Source organism: Labrus bergylta, chromosome 20 (genome assembly GCF_963930695.1).
Source record: "Labrus bergylta chromosome 20, fLabBer1.1, whole genome shotgun sequence".
Taxonomy (NCBI): Eukaryota; Metazoa; Chordata; class Actinopteri; order Labriformes; family Labridae; genus Labrus; species Labrus bergylta.
In genome coordinates, this window is record NC_089214.1 from 5,372,560 (window position 1) to 5,398,633 (window position 26,074).

General features: G+C 40.5%; 2 protein-coding genes across 4 annotated transcripts; both read left to right on the top strand.

Annotated features, from left to right (window-relative positions):
• Nucleotides 1-5,384: 5,384 nt before the first annotated feature.
• On the top strand, nucleotides 5,385-12,412 carry anxa13 (annexin A13). Its single transcript, XM_065948992.1, has 11 exons — nucleotides 5,385-5,544; nucleotides 6,685-6,760; nucleotides 6,879-6,973; nucleotides 7,074-7,244; nucleotides 7,359-7,392; nucleotides 9,029-9,108; nucleotides 9,487-9,555; nucleotides 9,644-9,745; nucleotides 10,063-10,138; nucleotides 10,342-10,454; nucleotides 11,032-12,412. Exons 1-11 carry the CDS (start codon nucleotides 5,530-5,532, stop codon nucleotides 11,149-11,151), a joined length of 951 nt encoding a protein of 316 aa, XP_065805064.1. The 5' UTR covers nucleotides 5,385-5,529; the 3' UTR covers nucleotides 11,152-12,412.
• Nucleotides 12,413-13,488: 1,076 nt separating this feature from the next.
• LOC109983772 (coiled-coil domain-containing protein 106) lies at nucleotides 13,489-20,247 on the top strand. Of its 3 annotated transcripts, none has more exons than XM_020633638.3 (5): nucleotides 13,489-13,647; nucleotides 17,645-17,925; nucleotides 18,112-18,324; nucleotides 18,433-18,639; nucleotides 19,289-20,247. In XM_020633638.3, the coding sequence occupies exons 2-5, from the start codon at nucleotides 17,649-17,651 to the stop codon at nucleotides 19,666-19,668; spliced, it is 1,077 nt and encodes a 358-aa protein (XP_020489294.2). In that variant the 5' UTR covers nucleotides 13,489-13,647; nucleotides 17,645-17,648; the 3' UTR covers nucleotides 19,669-20,247. The 3 variants fall into 3 exon arrangements, with proteins under 3 accessions (XP_020489294.2, XP_020489295.2, XP_020489296.1); XM_020633639.3 differs by having other exon boundaries at nucleotides 18,115-18,324; XM_020633640.3 differs by having other exon boundaries at nucleotides 17,711-17,925.
• Nucleotides 20,248-26,074: the final 5,827 nt, after the last annotated feature.

Here is a 26,074-nt window from a genome sequence, read left to right on the forward strand (position 1 = left end):
CAGAAAAAGGGAAACTTGTGTCATAAAACTGAGCTGACAACGTGAACATTTGCTTTATCTAAAACAAATTAATTTTGAACAAATGATGAAATTAAACAAAAAAAGCTGATAAAACCTCACATTTAAGAAGTCTTAAATAGAGAGTGTGATTGACAGGCGACCAGTCCAGTGTGTAGCTCGCCTCTTGCCCAATGACAGCCGAGATTGGCTCCAGCCACAACCCCGAACCCCTAACAAGGAAAAAGCAGCATTGATGATATATGGATGGTCTGCATTTATTCATGACTAAGTCCTCCTTCTTCTGGTTGACTAATACATGAATCTGTCTCTTGTTTCAGCTCTATAAACAACGACACACAAAGTCAAATAAAAACTAATATTACTGTTTCCTGTTTCTCTCCTCAGCTCCTCTGCCACTGCTAACACTAACAGGGACTGTGAGCGTTGACCTCAAAGGAAAAGCTTCACTTCATGCATCCTTCACTGTAAGTTTCATTGCACATCTACCACAGTGCTGCTGTGTTTATTTCTCCTTTCCATTAGGGAAGAGGTTAGTAACACACAAAATATATATAAAACCAAAAACCTTAATGTGTCCGTGCATCTCTTAATACTCTGACTCCCTGCTCTCAGGTAAAAACGGACTCGTACAAAAGACCAAATATTTATATACAGGACAAACATTTCAATCCTGTAAGACAAAAACACTGTAGTTTGTAATTATGACCCCTAGATGGTGATATTGACCCATTGTCAACACATTTCGCCCGCAAACTTAAACAAAGCAAACAGGTGTTCATGAGTAGGGTTGACATGATACCAAGATTTTAAACTTAGAGCATGAAACCAGTAAAAATCTAAATCTAAATATAGCAAACATAGAAGTCCTAGGAACCAATCAAACTGCTTTACATGTGGCAACATTCATGTATTTGTGGACTTTTGGTTCGATACTGAAATCTGGAAGAAATTGTTTCTGCTTGTAATCTGCTTTATGAGGATTTGGGTCTGGGGGAGCTGGTCCCTTTAAATGTTTTTTAAAGTAGATTTTTGATGATGATGCATCTGGTTGTATCTGCTTTGACTGATAACATTCTGCTCTGTGACCATGGGTATGTTGACGTGTGTTTTGTGACTTTTTGTGTGATGTATGTCTGTAACAAAAAAAAAGTTCTGCCCGGCGTGGTCAGGACACTTTTGTAAAAGAGATTCAGTTAGGTTTCCCTGTTAAAGAAAACAGATGTTGAGAATGTTCTGGAGTTTCAGAATGTTTCGATGGATTCATTCCTCTCATAAGCTGCACCTGTCTTGTGAAGTACGTCTCCTCTGGCAATATTTTTGGGTGGCCCAGGTTTGAATCAGACCTGTGGCTCCTTTCCCACATGACTCTCTGACTCTATCCACTGTCCTGTCTCTAAATAAAGACATAAAAAGCCCCCCCCCCCCCCCCCCCCCACCTCCCAAGTGATGAGAATCCTTCTCTTCCAGGCTGAAGTCTCCATATCAGCTGCCCAACAGGACAAAGCCGACACATCAAGCAGAAAGCCTTCTATTATCAGCACAGAGGTCATTATATAAGTTGAGTCCACTGCACAAAGTAACCACACTTTACCATAACGTTCCTGAGTGATAACTTTTTATGTTTTCTTTAGGGGACAAAAAGTCAGTATTACAAAGAGCTTTGCCTGCAGGTGGAGGAGAGGAAACAACAGCAGCAAGAGGAGAGAAGAAGAAACGCTGCTGATGATCAAAAGGTGACTCACTTTAGAACTGTTCTGCTCTGTTCTTTCATTAAAAACATTGTTGAAGATTTCTAATGGACAGTCATCACAGTTGTCCTCTTATATGCAGCACATTGAGACCATGCTGAACTCCACGTGGGGGATGCTAGGAAGCAGGGCTCCAACTACCACAGGGGCACAGCGAAAAGGACAATGAGCCTCTACAGGGCCGGCATTTTACCCCAAGAGCAGGTAAACAATGCCTCGCCTTTTAGCTAAGAATCGCTCCCTTCAACAAAAGCCTATTGTAGTCAGAAGGTCTCCTGATCAGGCGTTGAGAGGGGAAAAAAAACCAAAGTGTGTCTACAAATCTGTCTGCAACAAATGATGATTGTGTAGCTGTAAAAATCTCAGCTCTGGACTGCTATACACGTTTGACTGATCACAACAAGTTTTAGAACAACAACATAGAAATGGTGGTAGAAATCTGATTAAATGTCTTGTCTCTTATTTTTCTCCTCATTAAAACCTCCCACTGAGTCTCCTGCAGAGTTTCTCCGCCCCAAAAAAATGTTTTTAAAAGTAGAACTCCATCCTGACCTCCTTTTTCCACACGTTGCATTCCTCTTGCAGCAGCTGAAACTCAAACTTCTTTCTGTGTGTATTAACAGTGGGAGCCGGTCTGACTCTAACACAAGTTGTGTTTGAGGTCATAACGCCAGTCTGGGATTCTTGGCCAGCATGACATTACAGCCTGTTTCTATGACCGGGGCGCTCCTCAATGCTGTCTTTGTTCTCAGATCCGCGATAAAGTCCTCAGTGGGGTCCCCTTCCACCGCCTGTGAAATGAAAGACCAACACATCCCTCAACAGAGACGACGGAGAGAAACCACAGAGCAGCCAGGCGGAATCTACTCTCTGACTTTTCTCTTCACATATCTTCTTTTTTTTTGTTGTTGCCATCATGATATTTGGGCTTTCTTAGCAGCAAATTCTGATGGTTACAGATCACTGCAGAATAAATCAAACCAATAAGAACAAAAACATCAAGAGTGTGAACATTTTGAGAGCCCAATTTATTACAGAGCCATGGGTTTGCTTAATGTACAGGTGCCTTCAAGGGACATATTTTCCTCTTTCCATACAGAGAATGAACTCATGGCCTTCATTTATTTCATTCATCGACCCGTGTTATACAAACAGAATCTCAAATCTTGAAAGGAGCAGAAATAATCTTGTCTAGCACAAAATTCACTGATTCTTTTCAAACGAGGGGAGGGATTGTGTGTGTGTGTGTGTGTGTGTGTGTGTGTGTGTGTGTGTGTGTGTGTGTGTGTGTGTGTGTGTGTGTGTGTGTGTGTGTGTGTGTGTGTGTGTGTGTGTGTGTGTGTGTGTGTGTGTGTGTGTGTGTGTGTGTGTGTGTGTGTGTGTGTGTGTGTGTGTGTGTGTGTGTGTGTAGTTTTGTGTGTCTGTCTGTCAGTCTGCCTGTCTATTTGGTTGGATGATCAGGATGCTTTGATTAATCTCTAAACAAACTGGATCCTACAAATCCCATAATGCACCCCAACAAATTCTTCCATTTTACCCTCTGACTTTCTCAAAGTCCTTTTTGTTTCAAACTATGAATCTCTACCTTGTGAAGAAGACTTTTTGCATCATAATGTCTTCTTAAACCTGCATTTTCATTACTGTACATTTGTCTCCCTCTTCTGGCAGTAAGAGGAATTACACAAAGAGTCAATACGTGTACTTAGGACATCCGCTCTCTGACCTTTACACGCTCTTGAGTCAGCAAAGGTTACTACAAGGGTTGTGCACATTTGACATCAGGACTCAGAAAACCCAACATGTCGCCCCTCTTCTTAAATCCTTCCACTGGCTTCCGTCCTGGCCAGAATTGATTTTAAAATCCTTTAAACAGTTTGTAAAGCACTGCTTGGCCCTGCCCCCAATTATATAAAATAATTGCATATACATTAAAAGTCCACAAGAAGCCGTAGATCTTCAGCCAGTGGTCTCCTTGTTGCCTCTCGCATAAAATCGAAGGCAGGTAAAGCAGCTTTTAGCTTCTACGCTCCACACTGGTGGAGTCCCCTACCAAGCATTATCAGAGATGCCCCATCACTAAACTCTGATAAATAAAGATTTAAGATATATGTTTTTACTGCTGTATCTTATTAGGTCAATAAATATAATCACTGCACTTGAATTGCCTGTGCATACACCTATCTGCTTGTTTGCGTCTTTATGTTGGTATTTTTTGTTTTTTAGCATTTCTTTGCTCCTGTAAAGCACGTTGCAATTTCTTTCTGTATGAATACATCTTCTTCTAATTTCCACATAATAATACAGTGAAGAGAAATGACTCACCCCCCTCTAATTACATGGTTTTGTTCTTGGCCTGCTCGTAACTGGAACAAATTATGCTGAAGCTTTGTGTGCATGTATTCAGTTTTCATAGGCTAAGGACTGACCTTGTTGTGGAGGGTGGCACAGTAATGAAGATGTAGGGTAGTTATAAGGGACAGAGAAATACTAATGGTCAGAGCGTAGGCTGAGAAGGTTTTTAATTATACTGTAGGACACTATATTTCACAGAAGAAGAAACTGGTGGGTATTGTTGTCTCATACTAACGTTGAGAGTATGAGAGCTGATCAAAACGTATTGTTGGCTGGATATTTGGAGTAGAAAGACATTTATGGTGTGAGCTTTATCAGTGTGTTTATCAGGTAGAGACACATGCCGTTTACAAAGTCTGGATTAAAAATATAGAAAACGTTCTGCCTGAATTTGCCGTGTCAGTGAGTGGGAGAATTTAGAGAAGCAGCATTAAAACCCACATGGAGAAAGGTCAGGCAGAAAGTCATGGTCAGTGGTTCAACATCAGCCCTGCAGCCAGACAGGAATCAGAATTTTCCTTCATACATAACAGAGGTGTAGTATACGGCCAAGTCTAGCTGGATCATGCTAGACTTCGCCGTATACTACACCTCTGTTATGTATGAAGGAAAATATCTGTTCTACAAAAACAAACCCTGACCGCTGACAGGTAGGTTGTTTTATATTTTCTTGCATACTGTTTAAATATGAATACAGACAAACAATAAGGGTATTCTCTATCTTGTTACATAATACTATGGTTAACACTGTTACCATATATGGCTTTATAAAACTCTCACTTTCCTTAATTTGCTGTTACCATTAACGAAGCTGTGTCTATTCACCTGACAGTGCAGCACCTTTAGTATGTCACAGCGCTCGTTGTCGGTGTTCATGCCGCTTCTTGCCTTGTTATTTTTTGTTAAAATGATGTTGTGCCTTTTTCTATTAATGCCAAATGTTTATATTTGCATTTCGATATGTATTTTTGGTATTTAAGTTGTCAGTGCTCAGTGCTGAGTTTTGTCTTCTTGCTGCTGCAACATCAGAATCTCTCCCTTGCAAAATAAAATAAGCAAAATATAAATAAAATAGTGGATTTGGTTAAACATGTGCAAAAAAAAATCAGAACTACTTGAATAAATGTGCAGTGTTATACTCCAGTATTTTATGAATTTTAGATTTAAACTTCTCAAATAAAAAAAATTTTAAAAAAGCATTTAACATGATGCTGTGCAGACGCAGCGTGGGGGATGTGATGGTGGATGTAAACGGTTAACCCGAGGGTATAGCGGTCCACGGTGACGTCACACGCTGGTTTCTGCTGCTGCTGTGGGCCGCAGTTTGTTCAGGAGGACTAAAGATCCCAAACTACTGTAGGCTACGAGCTCTTCCTTCACCAACTGCAGCCGGATAAAAACTCTTAAAATGGGCAACTGTCAAGTAGGTACCATTGTGAGAAATAGTCGCTGTTTATTACGCGCTGATTGTGGAAAAAGAAAATCTGACAATCGGCAGGGGGGGTTTCGCTCGGGGGTGTAAGGGGGGGTAGAGTTTCAGGATAACGAATAGGAGCAGGATTTTGATCGAGCCAATCACATGATTAACGACAGATTCCGTGGTTATAGCTTAGTCAGATGTTGTCATTATTTCTGATTTTCTACGATTTATTCAACCCTTTAAGGACTCTTTTTGACGTCAGTGTTGCGCACATGTTATAACTCGTGGGGGGGGGGGGGGACAAAAAAAACAAGATTAAGAGCTATAGTTCAATGTTTTAATATATTTGAGGTTTCTTTAAATGAAGCCGATGTAACGTCGCAAATGACAGACAACCGTGTCTGGGTTTACGCAGAGGAAAGAGCCACTCCCCTGCGGAATTCATCACAGCTCCGTTAGGTGTGCGTGCGTGTGTGTGCGTGTGCGTGTGTGTGTGTGCGTGTGTGCGTGTGCGTGTGTGTGTGTGGACAGACGAATGAGTGAGGCGCTGTATGAACTAATGTGTGTTTGTTACGCAACAGTGAATGAATGAAACGAGAGGGGACAGGGAGTTCATTTTAATTCTGACTGTTGAGAAAAGAAAATACTGCAGTTGACTTTAAAAAAAAAAAAAAAAAAAAGCTTAAAAAAGCTTTTTACAGATTGTTTTAAAAGCAGAACCAGTGAAAGTTCCTCAATCTGTGAATAGTTTCTCATACAAACTTAACACAATGAACCAAAAATGTAACACACGTCCTTGTTTGGTGACATAAAGTGCCATTTAACTCTTCTTGTACTAATCTTTGCTGGAGATGATGAAGGTCCAATTATTGTAGCAACACTTTGGAGCTCATCAGACCCCTTCATGGCCCCCCGGACCGAACCCTTTGGCGACCGCCAGTAATTCATGCGGCTCCCACCAAGTTTGTTTAAAGACTTGTGGCCCTGAATTCCTCATTCCTCCCCTCCCCCAGCTGCCAGCTGCTCCTGCATCGCTATTATGACTTCATTTGCCCGAGACAATGATCGGTTAGATAAAAGGCAGAGCGTGACGAGAAGATGTTTTAAAGTCATCCACATAATAATGTTCTTTATTCTTTGTAGCCCACTATCGTGCCCTATGAGGACTTTGATGTCATCGCTGACATTAAGGCGATCCGCAAAGCCTGCAAAGGGTTCGGTAAGTTTAGAATGAGGAATCAATCGTGTTAGTGTTTGAATTCAAGAAAAGTCTAATTTGGAAAAACGACATTTTTGATCTTTAAACTGCATGTTTTTGTGTGTTTTTCTCTCTTTAGGAACCGATGAGCAGGCCATCATCGACATCCTGGCCAACCGCTGTTCATTCCAGCGCCAGGAAATCAAACAGGCTTACTTTGACAAGTATGATGATGTGAGTGTCCTTCAGGAATACACCCCGCAAGTCTTAGTCTTAACATATTGTTCCTCTTGTGTCATGAAATCTGTTTTTACCTGCCGCGTTTCTCTGACAGGAGCTGGTGGACGTGTTGAAGAGCGAGTTGTCGGGTAACTTCGAGAATGCCATCCTCGCCATGCTGGACCCGCCCGTCATCTACGCTGTGAAGGAGCTGAGGAAGGCCATGAAGGGAGCGGGCACGGATGAAGACGTCCTGGTGGAGCTCCTCTGCACCGCTACCAATGCTGTCAGTCATAAAGTCAAAGCAACAGACTTAAAATGAAGAAGTTCATACATCCAATCAGTTTTTACTTACAGGACCTTGACTTCTTATTTATTGTCTTTTGTTGTTTTTCTGCAGGACATCGCCATGTTCAAGGAATGCTACTTTCAAGGTAAGCAGATGAGTTTCATGACAGCATACATTATGAGAGCAGTGATGAACAATATGATGTGATTTATTTAGTATTAAACTTTTCAATTAGGAAAACATTACTTGACATCAACCCATCTTTATTGTTGTTATTGGTTTGTCATGTTTCATAAAGTCTGTGGTGTTAAACTTTTCCCCCACTAAAGACTAAATGTCATGATTTTCCTTTCCGTGTATTTTGAACTCTGGAGGAAATTACTAAGGCTGACTCATTAGGAGCCACATGTAGTGAATTCTGAACTCGTCTTGTTCCTTGTCGCTCTGTGTTTAGTCAAGGCCCATCCTGCTTCTGCTTCCTGATCACTATGATGTCAGTGCTGATAGTTCATTAAACAGCATCTTCATTTCACTCACTGGGTTTTTTTTAGACACTGACTTTAAACTATTTTTATAATATTTAATTTGTTTGTTTTAATATAAAAAATTTACTCTGCCACTTTGTAAAGCGCCATTCTGCACTTAGCTTTGTTGTGAGAGACTAAAGGAAAGGATAATTGAGTGCAGATTCTAAAATCTGTATCTGAGATATCTGAATGGACTTGAATGTTTGTTAATTTGACAGCTAACTAAAGTTGTTTTCACACTTACATTAAACTCCTTAAACATTTCCAAAATGCTAGTAAGCTGCATGCGTGAACTCAGACAACCACATGTTTTCATCCCAACTTTACCCAGACTTCTGCTGCCAGGAAGTTATTGAAATGCTATCGCTAGTTCACAGTTAGCTAAGCACAGGGTTTTGTTATAATTGTGAATTTACTGTTATGCCTTTTAGCACCTCATGTTTAATTATTGTCTGTGTATAAGTGTGTTATTTTCTATTCAGAATAAAGAATTCTATTTATTTATTTTATTTTATTTTATTTTATTTTATTTTATTTTATTTTATTTTATTTATTTTTTTATTTATTTTATTTTATTTTTTATTATTATTATTATTATATCTGTATATTATTATTATTATTATTTATTCACAATTATTATTATTTATCTATTTATCTAAGAATTCTATTTATTTATTCTATTTACTTATTTATCTATTTATTATTATTATTATTATTATTATTATTATTTATTCACAATTATTATTATTTATCTGTTTATCCATTTAAGAATTCTATTTATTTATACTATTTATAAAATAATTCTATTTATTTTCTTCTGAATAGAATTTGATTTCTATTCAGAAGGCATTTGTTTTCGCTCACTCTTGTCAATGAAACATGTAATTGACTGCTTGGAAAGGAATCATTCAATGTGCTCAGTGCTGTTTTGATAGCTTCATAATTGCTGCACATAAAAACACTAGAGGCAGTCGACTTTATGAGAGTTGTGTTCAGGTGTCTGTAGAGCTGTGCAGTAAGACTTTTTGTTTCAGTGTCTGAGAATAAATCTTTCTCTCAATACTCAAAAATGATTTTCAACCAATCAGAAAAGGGCTGATATACCCACTCACATCATTAAACTAAGAAGCTCTGCTCGAGGAGTTGAGGTTTGAGAAAAGGGGTCAGACTTTAAAATGTAGGCTAATTATTTAACTTCAGATTCTTTTTTTGTGTGACCCTTTTTTTTTTTTTAACTTTGTGTCGCTCTCTCAGTGCATGAACGGGATCTTGAAGCAGATATCGAGGGAGACACGAGCGGGGACGTCAGAAACCTGCTCATGGCTCTTATGGAGGTTAGTGCTCTTGAGTTTCTTCTCCACTAGTGAAACCAAATTCCTGTCTGGGCGTTGCACTGAAATGGAGTTCACTTTCCCTGTGCCCACTCTTAAACACACACACACACACACACACACACACACACACACACACACACACACACACACACACACACACACACACACACACACACAGACACACACACACACACACACACACACACACACACACACACAGACACACACACACACACACACACACACACACACACAGACACACACACACACACACACACACTGGACACAATCCAGACAGCTTCTCATTAGTAAAACAGAGGCCGGATACAGTTGCTTCAGTCACACACATCAGATAACTAAAGACTGTTCTTCTTCCAGGGCAACAGAGACGAGAGTTACGATGTGGACGAAGATCTGGCTGAACAAGATGCTACCGGCATGTTTGAGGTGAAGTTTCTATTTTTACACACGTTTATGATAATCTCTTCTTTTAATCCTCAACAGCACCAACAGTTTTTTTTTTTTTTTTCTGCAGGCAGGCGAGGGTTGCTTTGGGACAGATGAGTCCACGTTCAGCTACATCCTGGCCTCCAGAAACTACCTGCAGCTCCAGGCCACATTCAAGATATATGAGCAGGTGGGTTCTGGTGTCACGCTGTGCAGAGCTGCAGTCAGACTGCGTATCACTTTTACATGACCTGACATTGCAACTTCAGCTAGCGTGTGGATGAGTCAGGGCCGGTATCTTACACAACCCTTGAGAAGAACTTCATTGCATTACACTTTTCGAGGACCTTGAAATTATACTCCCTTTGAACATAAATTACTGGTCCCAGCACCTAATCCTTTTGGGGAGACTTGGAGGAAATTATAGAGCTAAAGAAATGCAGCGTCACTACATTAAGTCATTGCTATCGGGTGCTTACATTCAACTTGTTATTTTTGTCTCAATAGCTCTCTGGAACTGAAATCCTGGACGCCATCGAGAACGAGACATCTGGGACACTGAAAAAATGCTACATTGCTCTTGGTAGATATGACGCCCAACATTTATATGAGATAATACAAAAAGAAGAAGTCAATGTGTGACTCATAGATTTGATAAATCTTTAAAAAGTGCACTAAATTGACTTTACTGCACATAGAAGTTTCATTGGAGAGGACTGTGTTGGAACATGTGTTTTAATAAGCTTCAGTAGAATATGATGAAATGTTTATTTCTCCTCTCCTCAGTGAGAGTCGCTAAGAACCCTCAGCTCTACTTTGCCCGGCGTCTGAACAAAGCGATGAAAGGAGCGGGCACCGACGACGACACCCTCATCCGCATCATCGTGTGTCGCTCTGAGGTAAGAACCCGAGAAAGATCAGCAGGTGTAGCCAGTATATTCACCACTCGGATTTTGACTCTTTCTATCAAAAGTAATGTTAAGGATCAGTACCACCAAGAAAGCAAAATCCCGTTGTATCCTCTGCTAAATGTAGTTTCAAGACCGTGATGTAGTACTACAAACATCAGAGCAATGACATCATTCCTAGACGTACACTGAGCATCCCACAGTGTGTAAATCACACCACCAGGGGGCTCTCAATCAAAACAATGACAAAAGATGACATCAAGGCTGGCGAGGAATCATGGGAGTGATTCTTTCTGACATTTTTAGATTCACTCATGTTAATTTTCTTTCAACCACCATGGTCTGTTTTATTTGAAGTCTTTATTACACTTACACGTGGCCAATAAAATGATCATTCTAAGGGAAAAGCTGGTTTCAGTAAGACACAATATCTATGTTAATCCTGCAAAATGCATGACATTTCTTTATTGCAATTCCGAGAAATGTTACACTTCATACTTAGTATGATCAGATGGTTCGGGAGTAGAGACTGGTCAATATTTAATTTCACAAACGAATGCTTTCACAGTTCGATTTGGAGACCATCAAAGAAATGTACCTGGAGAAGTACGACGTGTCTCTGAAGGACGCCCTGAAGGACGAGTGCAGCGGGGACTATAAACGTCTCCTCCTGGCGATCTGCCACTGAGAGTTCTCCTGAGTGGATGTGGATGTGGATGTGGATGACAAAGGCAGAGACGGCAGAGTAATAGCGAGGGCGCGGCTGTTTCCCGTCTAACAAAGTAAAATCACTCAGTCTCTCCATGCGGCATTATGCAGGGAGCAGGAGGGTGGAAGTGGCTCCTGATTCGTCCGAACTCTGAGTTAATGTTTATCTAAGTGGCGCCAATTTTTAACTTTTTCAACAGGCATTCATTACAACGTTGGCTTCGAACTGGATTTACTTAAGTCTCCAAAAGTACAGTTTCTATCAATCACTGTCCATTTCTTCGGCAGTGTTTAGCATAATTTTGTAACGTGTTTACTAGCATTTACAGTCAGTTTTAGTTACTATAAATGAGCAACAAGATGTAAACGTCCGAGGAAAAAACCCAAATGCACTGAGTGTGTTTTAATCAGATGGATCTACGCTTTGTTGTCACATCGTAAAAGTAATTCATGTTTGTACGCTAGCATGAAGTCGGCTTTAACCCGCTGCTGCATTTACAGAAGTTATTGAAAGTGTTACTAATGAAGAAGTATTAGATCCCATTGTTCTGTATTCAAGTTTTGTTGTCCAAGGCCGCTGTCGTTCACCCTCCACCCCCCCAAACTCAGTGACTGTTTTAGTTCACCGCTGTTATTACTAATGCAATCATCCAATAAGAAGCTTGAATTTTGAAGAAATGTGAACGTTTGTTATGAAGGGCTATACGTTTGTATCATGAAGGTTATGCAATGTTATGTGAAAAGACAGGATGAATTTCCCTTACAGATGATTATCAAAAGAGAATATATTTTATCATGTTCTTGTTGAAGAAAACTTTATATTCATTTACAATATGTTGCATTTTTATCCACCAGAAAAACTTGACAAATCCAAATGCACCTCAAATTGCTCTCCTTTTTTTTGTATTTTACTACTAACACAGTAGAGAGTTAATATATTAACATTAATATATATAACATTATTTAGTTGACTGTAGAAGGTAGGTCAGAGAGTATCAATGTGAAGAAACCTGTAGGTAATATGTAACATCCAGACAGTCTGACGTCTGTGTCATTCTCTGTCACTGTAAGGCAGCTGAGATTTGTTCAAATGACCACTATTGTAAACATTTTGAGTAGCTGAGTATACACTGACTGAAATATGAGATAGGTAAAACATAAACCAGGATATCAGATGGGTTGTGTCTCTCTATAGCCAAAGATTTCCAGTGTAATTGCAAATAAAATTCCCTATAACATCATTGTTTATGTTTTTGTTTTATTAAACATTTGACTGTCTTTGGTGCTATGATGAAAAAATTACATACAATGACTTTTAGATCCTGCTACTAGAACATTTAGTTTCAGGTCAGTGAACTGGTTTCAATCCTATTTATCAGTTCAGTTTGAACTTTAAAAGTTAACAAGATATCGTCAATTTTACATAAGAAAGAGAATTACAACTACAGAAAAAAGAATGGCTCAGATCAGATAAAAGAAACAGTTCTTGCTGCAGCTGTAGTTACACAATATATTGTAAAATTCCTTCTTAGGGCATAATCTTTTATTTTTCAAAGCATTACATACTATTATCATTATTTCACGGTGTTATATCGTTACGGAAGAGGATTAGGGCCACACATTAAAAAAAAAATAGAGTTCTGACTTTAAACTCAGAATATTGGATAGTCACTGTGCAGGAGTGAATGTTATTCATTTTGCATTTCATAATTGTTCACATACTTCCTTCAATATTAATGCCAGCGGACTAATATCTATTTGTGTCCAACATGGATGATAATAAAATGCTTTGTAACATTGTCAAAATACTGTTTTTTTTAACCTTATTTACTCTATCTCTTTTTACCTATATGGAATGAGGGGCTTCATCAACATTCAGCTAAAGAACTGAATGTAAATGTGGTGTAAAGAGTAAGTTGGCTACTCGTTTAAGCAATTCCATAGTAGTTTACACAGAAGTTTCTCCTGGGTGCTACACCGTCTGGCAACCTAAAAAACAAAAATACAGTATCATTAAACTATAACTGTGATAACACACAGCAGAGACAAAGCATGCCACGGTTTTTGCTGCTGTTTCCCACTCCAGTAGGCTCCAGTCAGTCCTGCACGGTCCTGCACAGTGACTATCCACCGGAGTTGGTCCTTACAGGTACCCGTAGATCTGAACTCTAAACTCTAAACTCTAAACTCAGAACTCTAAAAAAAAAAATATATAAAAATATATATATTATAGTTTTAAGATGTACGATTTTACTTCGAGCTCCTGAAGGCAGCGTGATGTCTGCATGTCATCGTCAGTTCCCTTAAGCCCCGCCCCTCTGTCTCCACCTACCATGCTGTAATCTCGCATTTCCTACTCTCGTTTGTGTTTATATTTTTCAAACGGGACATTTTCCACGACGTGAGGTTTCAGCGTGCAGAGAATCGACCACAATAAATCTGAGAGAGCTGTTTTATCCTCTGCAGTCACCTGGAGGTAGGTTTTCCTTCGTCTTACACCGGCTGTGTTTGTCCCTTTATCCCCCCTTTTGCTGATAATTATAGTCATTAGCATCCATCTTGGCAAGAGGTAATTAAAAACACTGCAAGGAGGGGACGGGGTGGCCGTGTAGCAAACTAATCAGCACACCTTTGTGTGAGGTTTAACAACATCTGACATCCGGAATTTAGGCTACGTTCAAAGACCGATTGAAAACATGTTACATTCCTTTCATGATCTGATAAATAAATCAGCAGGGCCTAGTGCCTTTGCATGTTTCCCCTTTGATTGCATGTGTTTGTATGTGGTTAAGATGAAAGTGTAGAACCTGTGCAGGCCTTCTAGATGTGGTGGGTTTGAGTAAATCCTATTTTAACATATTGTATTGTGTTCAGGCTCTGCAGCTTGCACATGTTTAAGAGTCCATCATCATCACCATGGCAACATGAAGTAAAAACAGTCATGTCCACTTCCTGCAACAAAACAAGGAAATAAACTGCTCTGATATAATCTTATCTGCTGTTTTTCATTAGTCCACATTCAGAGCTCACGATCATCACCTGTATAATCTGCAGCCAGTGACGTCATTAGAGCTGAAACACGTGAAACAGACTAATGCATAACTGATGAGGATTTAATGCACTATGGTCATTAATGTATCATGAATCTCCTGTTGCTCACCATTGGAGTGTTAAAGGGGCACTCTGATTATGAGTGCGAGAGTTGCATTATGGGACATGTAGGATTCAGTCATTTTGTCACTTACGAAAGACAAATAGTTCACTTTGAACCCGCACAGTAATGGCCGCTGTTTTTTTGGAGTTCTTCAAATATTTTTCCCCGCACAGAACGCAGGAGTATTACCTTATGTCTGTTGCAGTCTTTTTCTCCTGACAAACCTCTTTAAGTTTTGTCTTTACACACTTAAAAAAAGATAAACACAAGAGCTTCAATTTTGCAATTTTTTCCAGGGACAAACATGTTGCCCTCGGTTTGTGATCCTCTGTGAAGTAAGGAGAGTTTCAAAGCTAAAAGGCCGACATTTTTAGCTCAAAATGAAAGATGTGGAGAAGAGTCAAACGGCCTGTTTCCAAAAGGATGCCAATGGTTTCTTTTCTGTAAACTAAAGAATGCATGCTCACATGGATGAGTGACAGTCAGGGAGCACAGAGGTGAAGGGACTACAGAAAACTGAATCGGATCATCTGTCATCCTCATTCGCAGCATGGGAAGACGTACTTTATGAATAATATTGGGCTTTGCACAGAAACATGAGACTGATCTGTGTCTCCTATGAGTCAGAGCATGACAGACTGCATGGTTTCTGCTCGTCTCCTCTGAAGGACGTGGAACATATCATCTGTCTTTTCACTGTGTGTGTTATTATAAACTCTAAAACTCAGAGCGTGGGGACTGTTCAGGACTCTTTTCCCCCTTCTCGTGATGCTTTTAATGTCTCGTGTTGAAGCACTTTGAATTGCCTTGTCGCTGTAAATGTAATGTAAATACATTTGCCTTTCCTTGTCCGGTGGATATATCACCCAGACTGCACTCATTTGTGTTTTAAATAATTGATTTGAATGTTGAGGAATATTAATACTTGAAGTATTAACTGCAGCTCCTACTTCAACAGACAACACGGTCAAGTATGCACAGACATGGCCTGTGACTTATTGAGTTTACAACAGCAATGAAGATCCATTCATTCAGGATGAGTGGAAGCGTGCACATCGACGTGAACTCAGTGCATGTTTGAGTTTATGAGACAGCGTCAGTCTGTTAACAGAGACTCCAGTGTTGGTGATGTTCAGGTACTCGACTGGTAAACAGAGTGACATTAGGACAGATGATCAAATGGAGTTTTTGTCTCCTGTCCCTTCACTTCTGTGCGTAATGTCACACTCCCTCACTCTCACTCGTCCCACTCTCTCTCCATCTTTGTCTCTTTCAGGTTTTCTAATGTTGTCAAAAGAGATCAAACTAAAACTCCAAATTCTAAGGAAGTAGTTATGCTGCTCTGTGAGGATAATCAGACATCTTTGATCATCTCTGAAAAACCTCGACCTGCAGCATGTTGTTTCTTCAGGAAGTCTTATTCACACTTTTTACGTTTTTCTAAGCTGATGGCTTGTATCTGATGGTAGGGCGTCTGCAGCACCCTCTGCACCTTTACTTTCTGTGTCTCTTTACATTTGAACTCTATCCATGCTCCATCCCTTATCTTATAATAACGAGATCAGGATCTCATAATTGCAAGATCCTTATCGTGTAATTATGTGATGCTTATCTTGTAATTACGAGATAAGGGATCCAATGTTTCTTTTCTTTGGTGAAGGCTTACATATGAGAAAATGGTAGACATAAACCCATCGGTAAAAAAAAAAACAGGTTCTCAAGCATGCAATCTTTCCCTGTTCAATCTTAATTCATGCTTAACTGATGCATAATTCATCATGTTCATATATCATGAACTCATCGTGTTCAGAATGAGTTAATGATTTTATGGTCATCAGTTTGGTTTCCTGTTTTCAGGTTATTCAGTTCAAAGCAAAGTCCTGGAATAAAAATCACTCAGCTGTCAATCATTAATGGAAACACATTAACCTGAAGGTCCATACAGCTGATGATGTCATGGAGAGTTAATACTGAACACAGCTGATGAAGTCCACTGATGTTCGGTTCACTGCAGGAGGACATCAACGATCCTGTTCTCATAATGATGAAAACACTTCTCTCCTTGCAGTGATTGGTGTGTTGTGGCTGCGTTCATTACTATCAACTCGTAGGTGCACGCTTCACATGCGTGAGTTGATGCTTAATTCATGCAGAAACTCCTACTTTGATCATGTCGATCATGTAGCCCCCTTGGAGAGTTTTCTGGAACCTTTTATTATCTAATGCATACATAGCAGTATTTGTTAATAAATATAAGTTATGTGGATGAGTAGATTCCTGTAAATTCTGTTTGTCTGCTGCTGTTTTCATGTGACAAAATGTGTCTTCATGTCTTATTTGTGTCCACCATTGCATCCAGAAAACGACTGATCCATTGAAATGTGCTGCCATTTAAAAAAAAAAAAAAAAAATCCACAAGTCGTTTAATTAATCTGGTGAACAATGATTCATAACTTTAAGGGTTTATAAGAACAGGACCAGGTGGCAACGCCTATTTCTTAAATCTCACACCTCGCTCCTAGCTGCTGTAAAGTCTGTAAAATAGGGTCGTCATGGGGTGTCGTTTGAAGCGGTGGAATAACTTGGAGGATGAGGATGAGGAGGAGCAGAGGGTTGAATCTGCTGCTCACACATGATAGATTGCATCCTGTATGATGATTGGTTTGTTTTAGTACTCTCGCTTTTGTTTTCAGAGACAATTTCATCCGTCTAGTAATAAAGTACTGTTATTACCTCGTTGTAGTTGACACTGTTGTTATTTTACACTAGCTGTAGATTAGGGTGGAAGCTGTTCTTATCGCCTCGTCATAATGCTGTGTCATGTTTTACATTTTCGTTGTTGTTTGTTGTTGAATAGCAGCTCGCAGAAGTTGTTCTTGTTATTCTGTTCAGAGACAATAAAACACCAACCTGAGGCAAACACGGTGACAAACACTAAAGTTAAAACATAACTTCATAATGTTTGAACATGTTGTACACTTTTACAATAATGATTATACGAAGAGGACTTAATTGTTAACTTGACTGGCTGAAAGTCGCTCAGTTTGTTCAGGAGCAGCTACACCAGTGTGAGATTCTGCATGGAGGGAAATTAAAGAAGTGAAACTGTATTGTGTGTCTTGAATAGTAAAAACACACACAATATGTTTCAAATGAATAAACATACTTTTGAGATTTGTACTTAAACATTAAAAGGCTTTATACAAGTTCAGTATCTGTAATGAAAACTCAGAAGACTTGGAATGTACTTTCAGCAAACGGGACACAAAGTAGACGAGCGATTCAGAATGCTGACTGTGCCTCGTTAATCTTTCTGTAGATCTATGAGCTGTTCTCTGTCACACGACCCACCAACACGTCCCCCGCCTTGTGGTCCTCATCTCAGGTGTGACAGGATGTCCGTGTGGCAGCAGGAGCCGTCGGGTTATTCCCCCTGCCTTGAGATCGACTCCAGCTCCGTGAGGTGCAAAGACAGGCTCGCCTCTCCGGCCTGGCTGAAGCAGGAGCAGGATGAACTCTGCATCATCAAGTGGGAGAGTCTCCAAACGGGAACGTCCACTGACGCCGTCCAGGACAACACACCCAGCAGCGCCATGCCAGGTGGGAAGACTTTGACACACCGCCTGCTGCTTTGTCACAAACATATGCTGCTGTTTCTTACATTTTCATAACTTTCATAACACTGTATTGCCCTTGTAATGTAATTTGCCTCAGAGCTGCACACACACACATTCATGTATCACCACAGTAGTACTCACGATTTTTTTTAAACATCGTCTTTTCAAGCAGCCTCACATGCAGAGAGCCTCCCACCAAAGGTGCTGCTGACCATCACTAAGCTCCAGTGCATGCTGGAGAGCAAACAGGAGCGCATCGCCGCTCTGGAGAGACAGGTGGATGACCTGATTCAGGACCGCAAGTTCCTGAGGAGCCAGTTAGAAAACCTCACAAGCAACCGTGCCATGCATGCGTTTGCATCGCCCAGTCCAGTGACAGAAGGTCAGTCGTAGAAGTGAAGCAGTAAACCGTGTTGTATGTAGTCTATTTCATATTCCATATATGTTGCTTATTGTATAGTCCATAATCGTTTGTGTCATTTTTTCACAGCTCCGAAATCCAGCAAAATGCAGCACTCAGAAAACAAATCCCGTAAGAGAGAACAAGTTTCCTGCAGTTCCTCTGACAGCAGCAAAAGTCACTCTGAAGCGTCAGAGTCTTCGGAAATGTCTGCGGCCTCGAGTGAACACAAGAGGAGAAAACACCACAAAGACAAGAAAAGGTCAAAGAAAGGGAAGGACTACAGCAGGAAGAGAGGTAATAATCACATCCAAACATATACAGTAAATCTATATTTCAGATTTCTATTCGCTTTACTGGCATGTGATAGTGACAATTATAAGAAAAAGAAGAATTGACTCATGAAATATTACAGAAATATTATATTATTGTGAATGTTAAACTTTTTCTCTGTAAGGACCAGTGTCCACCTAGCTTGTTTTCCGGAGCAGAAAAGTATCTGCTCTGTGAAGAAAAGCGCTGCGTTTCCGTCCTGTCACTATGACAACAGTTTGTTGACAACGGCCGCTGTATGACCAACAAGGCTCTGTTATTTTTTACTGCATGTTTTTTTTATTTGAGATCGTTTTTTTACCCCGGCGCTGGGGCGCTGTGCTTTTTATCCAGGCAGCCACTTTCTGCTGCAACAGCACAATATCTATCTCCCATAATCATGTCAGTTAAAACAGAGCATTATTATGGGATGTTTAAATAAATGACACAGTGAAACTCATCTTGTGGTGAAGTAAGTCCCTTGGGTCCGTTGAAAGTAAGACTGTTAAAAGGTTGAACAGGGTTAAAAATTAATTTAGTTTGATTGTTAACCAAACTCCCTGTTTAATATTACTGTTATAAACTCTACAGTCCACATTGCACATTTACACTTTCTTTGTCATTGCTTCACCAGCCACCGGTGTCCAGTACGTCATCCACCGCTACAAACAAGTCCTGTCAGCCTTCATCAAAAAGAAAAACATGAGCGAAGCTTTCCGCCGTCTAGGAATCGACCGGAACACCATCGCCAACACGGCGTCCATCGCTGAGCTCCACCTGGCCGGTAAAGACATGGTGCCCCTGGTGGGCACGTTTCGTCAAGGAGAAGAGACTTTGGTCAGCTACGCCCAAAGGTGCACCCTGGTCATCGACAGCGACCCCGATCTGGCGAGGAGAATAGACCAGATGAAAGCGAACTGCGAGCTTCTACCCATCTCGGGGAAAAGGCAGAGGCTGTTGCATTCTCACATGCAGCCACTAGTGGGCCCTGCAGAGAGCATTTTGATAGGTTGATGATTATTTCATTTTGTGGGTTCAAAAAATGTTGTTCATTTGTTCTTCCCCTGATCTGAACTGCTGGATTCAAATATTCTATGTAGCATTTTTTTCATAAATATATATAAAGTTGATCAATTTTTCTTAAGGGGAGCCAAAATGTATATTATGTTCACTTTTAGGTTGTATATTTTATACCTGATAGATATTTAAAAAAAAAAGTCACAGCTGCTCTCACCAATTTAGGTTGTTTTTTTTAAATATTATTTAATACATGTAGTGTAAGAAACTGCCCACAAGATGGCAGCACTCACACATAAGATCATTTTTTGTCAAAACTCTCCTCTTGTCTTTCACTCCAAAATGGTGGAAAGTCAATTTCTATTTTTTACAGTGCCCGGGCTCTGATGGAGAAAAAACTTTCATGTTCATTGACTTTATGTAATAACTTGGCTTGACTGTCCTGTCATACATCAAATGTAAAAACTGCATTTAAGTTAAGTTGTTTCAAAGTGTGTCATGTTGTTTCTGAAACTGCCGACAAATGAAAATGAAAACTGTTTGATAATACAGAATGTTTCTTTGCTTGTCTTTTAAGATTTGGACCTTTGATTGAGATATTGAATCTGAAACGCTGGGACACCAAATGTCAAAATTGAAGTCCCAGAAATTCAAATTTCTACAGTATTTGATGAAATGCACATCAACTGTAAGTGGTACTAAATGTGTCCCTGCTCTCATACATATTTCAGTTGTTTCTTGACCAGAGGAATGTGCATGGCCAGTTGTACAGACAGATGGAAAAGCTTGGTAAGACACCCTTGGGCGATGGCAAGTGTCACCCTGCTGTTTGCTTTTCACATGGAGTGACAAATTACTCGTTCAAAGCCATTACAAGGGCTGCACCAAGGCTGTTTATCTTTGCATGGGACTCCGTCACTGTCACTCCCATTTTCACACCCAAGCTATCTGCTTATCTCTCGCTCTCTCATCCCAATCCGCCTGTCCCCTCCCCCTAAACCCCCCGCCATCTTCTTTTATGAACTCATTCAGTCATTGTTCATCTCTTCTCTATCCTTTCTTTTTTAATACTACATAATTTTCCCCCAAAACTAAAAAGCTGAAGGAGTTTTTCGATTGTGTAGGAACATTTCTGGCCGGAAGAGGCGATAGCGAGTGGCCCACAGTTCCTCTCAGCCTGGAGGGGACAGGTGAAGGCTGGTCTGCTCGGCAGCATGAGGTGGAAAAGGGTGGGTGTCTCGTCTCTTCCCACCTCCTGAGGCATGCAAATGTCAGTTCTGCTCTCCTTGTCACCGTCACGAGATGTGAAGGCAGGTTTTTCTGCTTATCCTGAAATGAAAAAGGACAGAGTAAGGCACAGGGTGTTCTTGAGGTATACGACTACTTCATTTCTGCACAAACACTTCTGTTGTTCCAGGCAACAAAATGCCGTCCTCCACCTGCAAATACTCCAGAGTGACAGCTGCGAATTTGGTGTTAATGACTCATGGTGATGGTGCTCAGAGCTGAAGATGGAGATAGGATGTAGGCCTAATAGAGCCTGAAGCATGCTCCCCTCCTCCTCCTCCTCCTCCTCCTCCCCCGGCCTTTTGACTCACATCGATGCGAGGCCAGCTGGGACTCCATTTTGTGTCTTTCCTGGTTGCAGGTGCCACGCCATTGCAGAGGCTCCAAGTGCCTGATGGGTACGAAATCAACCCCTCCCTCCCTTCCTCCTCCTCCCTGTCCAGCTCTAATCCTGACCTTGACAAAAAGAGCATCTGGATGTTCTCACTGAGATTAGCTTGTAATAACCACCAATCACCCTCTTAATGGTGCAAGTAAAATGTGTTTGAACTGGGAGAGTTCAAATGGGTGAGGTAATGTTTTGTTGTTGGCATGGTGGGCAAGACCTACTGCACAACGAGGACCCCAGACAAATTATATAAAGGATTACAAGGCTTGGAATAAAGCAGAAATAACTTACTCTTGAACAATTGATTTTATACTTGCTTGTGAAAATAGTTCTTGGCTTAAAAAAACCCTGTGAATGGTCTCACTCTCTCAGAAAAACTGAGATTATTACAAGATATTGAGTAACCACTGGTGTATGGACTTTTGTTTATCCAGCAGATTTTTGGTTGTGTTCTCTTTGGACTCAAAGTGACAAATGAGAAGGAATTGATGTGTACTTTTTGCAACTACAGCAGCATGTTTATTAGTCTTACAAACAGTGGCGTAGCAGTGAAACACATTTATTTACTTCCTATCTATCTCCACAATAAAAGGGCAACATTTAGATCAGTGACTCTCAACTGGTATAGCTTCAGCGCCCAGTACCAACTCCTCATGAAAAATCATGACCCAAATGTTTGATGTTTTTCAACCAGGCCGATGAAAAATGTTGCCGTTTGGACCTCAGATGGTACAAACAGGCGACAGAAATAAGAAATGGAACAAAACTTATATTTAAAAGGAGCTTCAAAGACTTTCTGACACAATTGTTTTTCCAGGCACACATTTGTGACTCCCTGAAAACGGCTACGCATGTCCTAAGTCGCTATTTAAAATACTTAACAAATGAAATGGGCTGAATGTAAAATGCAAAGGAAGCTAGCAGCAGCCTGTTGTAGCAGCCAAAACAGTTGATTTGAACAATAGTTCCACTTCTGGCAAGGCAAAGTGAGCATAAGGTATTCTAGTAGATGGACATTTTCGCACAGATAGCACGCCACTTAGCTGTTTCACCCTGTTTTCAACTTTAGTACCAAGCTATGCTAAAGCCTAAGGAGTGCTAGCTTAGTATGAAGAATGAATTTAAATGAAAATGCTAGCCTGGCTTTGACAAAAAGTCACCAAATCTGTTTGCTTCACTAAACAGGTTTTCTATGTCTGAAACAGGACATTTAGATAATGTGATCATTAAAAGGTCGTATGAGGAATTTGCTGTTTCCGCTCTTTGTGCTAAGCCAAGCTAATGGCTCGTCATACTTTGATCCTATACAGGCATGACACTGGTATCAATCTACTTCTATAACTGTTATCAAGAAAGTGAATAAGTAGATTTTACAAACAATTGAAGGATTTCTTTCAACCGCTGCCATATAGAAAGAAAAGAATGTTCCATTTCTACCCAATTATTTTTCATGATTTCATGTTTTGAGGGTAGAATGAGTAGGTTACAGTCTGGTTTGAAAGTTTAAACACCTTAACAGAGATCCAAGTGACTCATACTTTTTCAGCGATTTTTTTTATGCCTGTTGGGTGTCTGGTGTTTTTGAGCAGTGGTGATGGCAGTCTCAACCTTTGAACTCGATGATACATTCTACTTCAGCGCAAATTAGGTCTTCATAAGAGGACTGCAACATACCATTAGTCATCATCAGGATTACTCATATTTAGCCCCGCAATTGAAGGCGTACACTTAAACAAGTGGATTTGAATTCCAGAACAGAACGGATGCTTGATAGTGTGTTTGAGCCTCTTCACCTTTCCTCTGCCCTTGGTCTTCTCACTAATGAAATCTTAAAATAACCTGCCCGCTGCTAGGAAAGTGGGTCAGAGCGCCAATGCGAAGCCAATTCAATACAAAAGCATCAAGTAGTGCATTATGGGTATTTCCCCCTGTGGTAGAATTGAGGTGGGGGCCGATGTGCGCATGCTGGTGGATGCCTATTCCTGTGCTTTTCCTGCATTGCATCAGATGGCTGGTGAAGCAGTCAACAACAGTTTCTGTTTGCATGCAGTCATAATCTATTCTTCAGCTTTTTCACTGGGAGTAAAACACACAGGGAGATGCTTTTGTTCTGCAAGCTATTGTCTAATACTTCTAATACTGCACCCAGCTGCTAGCAGGTAGATGCACTAGAAGACATGGTTGTATGTTGACTCCTGTCATATTCTATTGTTAGACACATGCAGACACCCCTGAATGCACAGTGTGCTCTACTGCAGCTGATAAGATTCAGACTGATGGGTAAACGTTACCTAACTATAGCCTCCACCTCAGTGAAGGGCGAGTCTCATAACTGTTTTTAAATATCTTTATTAATCCAAAAACATTTACTATATTTACATGGCAGCCATTTTCCTGGAAGTGCATGGTGGAAACTCAAATGCTGTTATACTTTATGTTTAGGTTAGGACCTCCAGAGAAAAAACTGAAGCCAATGCAGGTGTGTCCACTTAAGGCTGGCTGCAAAAGCCAAGGAATTCCCCTCAGATCCTTTATTAAGATGTCCATTTTACAGCAGAAATAAACATGTTACAGTAACTCATCTGTTTTAATAATGAAGCCTAAGAGTTTTTTATAAATTTGCACTATTCGGGGTGTGGGTTAGTGGACTGACAGGTGGGCACATTGAAGTTGTTTGCCAGGAGGCTTCAGCCCTCCCCAATTCCACCTCTTTGCCTGTTTCTGGATTGATTCAGTTGGGATGAAATTATATTTTCAATATAATGACTGCCATTTTTGGATTTCACAACACCTCTTCAGGAATCAGTGAGTGAAACTGAGACGACATCCACTGTTTAATACAGTCTATGACTTGTCCACATTGTTACACAATCACAAGGAATACCGCAATTATTCATCGATTCATTGCTTTTTGATTAATCAGCTACTTGAAACAAAATATTCAGTTACATGTTCTGTGTCCCTGGCCGAGTTGAAACGATACAATTGGGAACTTGACTAAGGCTAGGCTCAAAAACTTCCTAGCTAACATCACAGTTTGAAAGAGATACGCCTTTTCAACTGTGCCAATTCCTACTGGAGTTAAATTATAGTGTAAGCTAACCAACAACAGTTTTAGTATCGATAATTGGTTGCATACCAAAGTTACATGTTGTCCAACACTAATGGGTTATCAGTTGTTTTGTTTAACTTTAATTATGGCTTGATATCTGTCCAGATTTGAACTAGCAATTTCTATGACCAGAAACAGTGTTGATGCAGCATTTGGGCTGCTGCCATGATGTCATTTGATTATTGTGTGAACGGATGGAAAAAAAGACTCCCACTTAAACAAATCCATTCAAGAGTAAATCTGTGTTTTTCATGTAGGTTTTTCTTCCCTTCTGTCTTTCTAAACCTTTCAAGCTGCCCAAACTGACAAATAAATCCAGCCAATGATATAATAGACATTAATGAGACTTCTCTTGGCAATTTTAAAATAGAGAAAAAAAAAAGAGCAAAGATGCTAATCTGGAACCAGAAGCTCTCTACAATGACAGCTTTTCTGTCAGCGCTGCTCGATCAACAAGTCTTGAGGTATTGCTGGTGTGTTCTCCATCTGGCTGCCGCAGATAAGAACTTACTGGGGGTTGCTGGATAATAGTCTTGCAAGCTTAAAAGCAGGAGAGCAGTCGGAGGAGGGAGGGAGGGAGGGGGGACATAATTTATTCTATGGGAATCTAGCCAACAGGACTCCATAAACCAAATCATCATCTCCCCCCTCTGAGCAGATTTTGGCAAAAGACAGCCCCTTGGATGTCAAAGTGGGGTAGGAAGGTGGGTGTGGACATCATGCTGCTACAGTCATGATTGCCTCCAGCGTGATTTCATTCCTGGAGAGACAAGATGGCTGCACAAACATATGAGGCACCCTAGAGCTTGCACATGTAAAGTACAAAAAAATCACCCATTCATGCTTCTGCACTAAAGTAAATCTGTTTCTCTGCACTGCACCTGCACCTGTCTTTGCACTCAAAATGTAAAGCTTGAATGGCCCCTATTTTCAGGGTCAAAGACACTGACTCTTTTTTTCCTTTTGGTTGAAACCCCCCAGGTGTCCCCAGACTGACAGGAGTGCCTCGTGGGAGATGGGAGAGCGGAAAAATGATAAATGGTTGTGTGCTACAGGCTCAAAAAGGTTGATTTAAAATGTCTGACTAACTGTCCATTGTGTATCTTCTGTCGTGGTATGGTCAATTTACGCATTTAATAGTTGAAAAAGCTGCCGTAACACACGCTTACAAAATCAAACAGCAAAGGCATCTACCCGTGAATAATGCTTTTCTTTTTCTCTCCTCCCCTGAAACCAGCAAACTGGAGACTCATGTGACAGCTACGTCCATGAATGCATCATTTGGACACAGAGGAGATGTGACGTAGATGAATACGCAAGATGACAGCGTGAAGGAACCCCAACCCCACCTTCAAATCCTGTTGGTTATCCGTTCAGTGACGCAGGACGAGACAGACATTGATGGCACACAAAAAGGGTTGGCTGGATTCCGGCAGACTCACAACTCTTGATTTGAAGGTTTTCTTTTCCGATGTGTTCCTGAACATTTGCAGATAACCAGGGATGACCTGTCATGTTCCAGAGTGGACCAAAGTACTCATGAGTAGGCATTAACACAGTGGTCGTGTCTGTTTCCTGATGAATCTCAACATGAGAAGGCTCTTTTATTTCTAAGA

Bases quoted from the DNA above. Each gene is read 5' to 3' on its own strand.
- anxa13 (XM_065948992.1), top strand. The intron at 7,245-7,358 runs GTCAGTCATAAA...GTTTTTCTGCAG, and splicing joins TCTGCACCGCTACCAATGCT to GACATCGCCATGTTCAAGGA. The intron at 10,139-10,341 runs GTAGATATGACG...TCCTCTCCTCAG, and splicing joins AAAATGCTACATTGCTCTTG to TGAGAGTCGCTAAGAACCCT.
- LOC109983772 (XM_020633638.3), top strand. From the start codon at position 17,649: ATGAGCTGTTCTCTGTCACACGACCCACCAACACGTCCCCCGCCTTGT. The intron at 18,325-18,432 runs GTCAGTCGTAGA...ATTTTTTCACAG, and splicing joins GCCCAGTCCAGTGACAGAAG to CTCCGAAATCCAGCAAAATG. The intron at 18,640-19,288 runs GTAATAATCACA...TTGCTTCACCAG, and splicing joins GGACTACAGCAGGAAGAGAG to CCACCGGTGTCCAGTACGTC.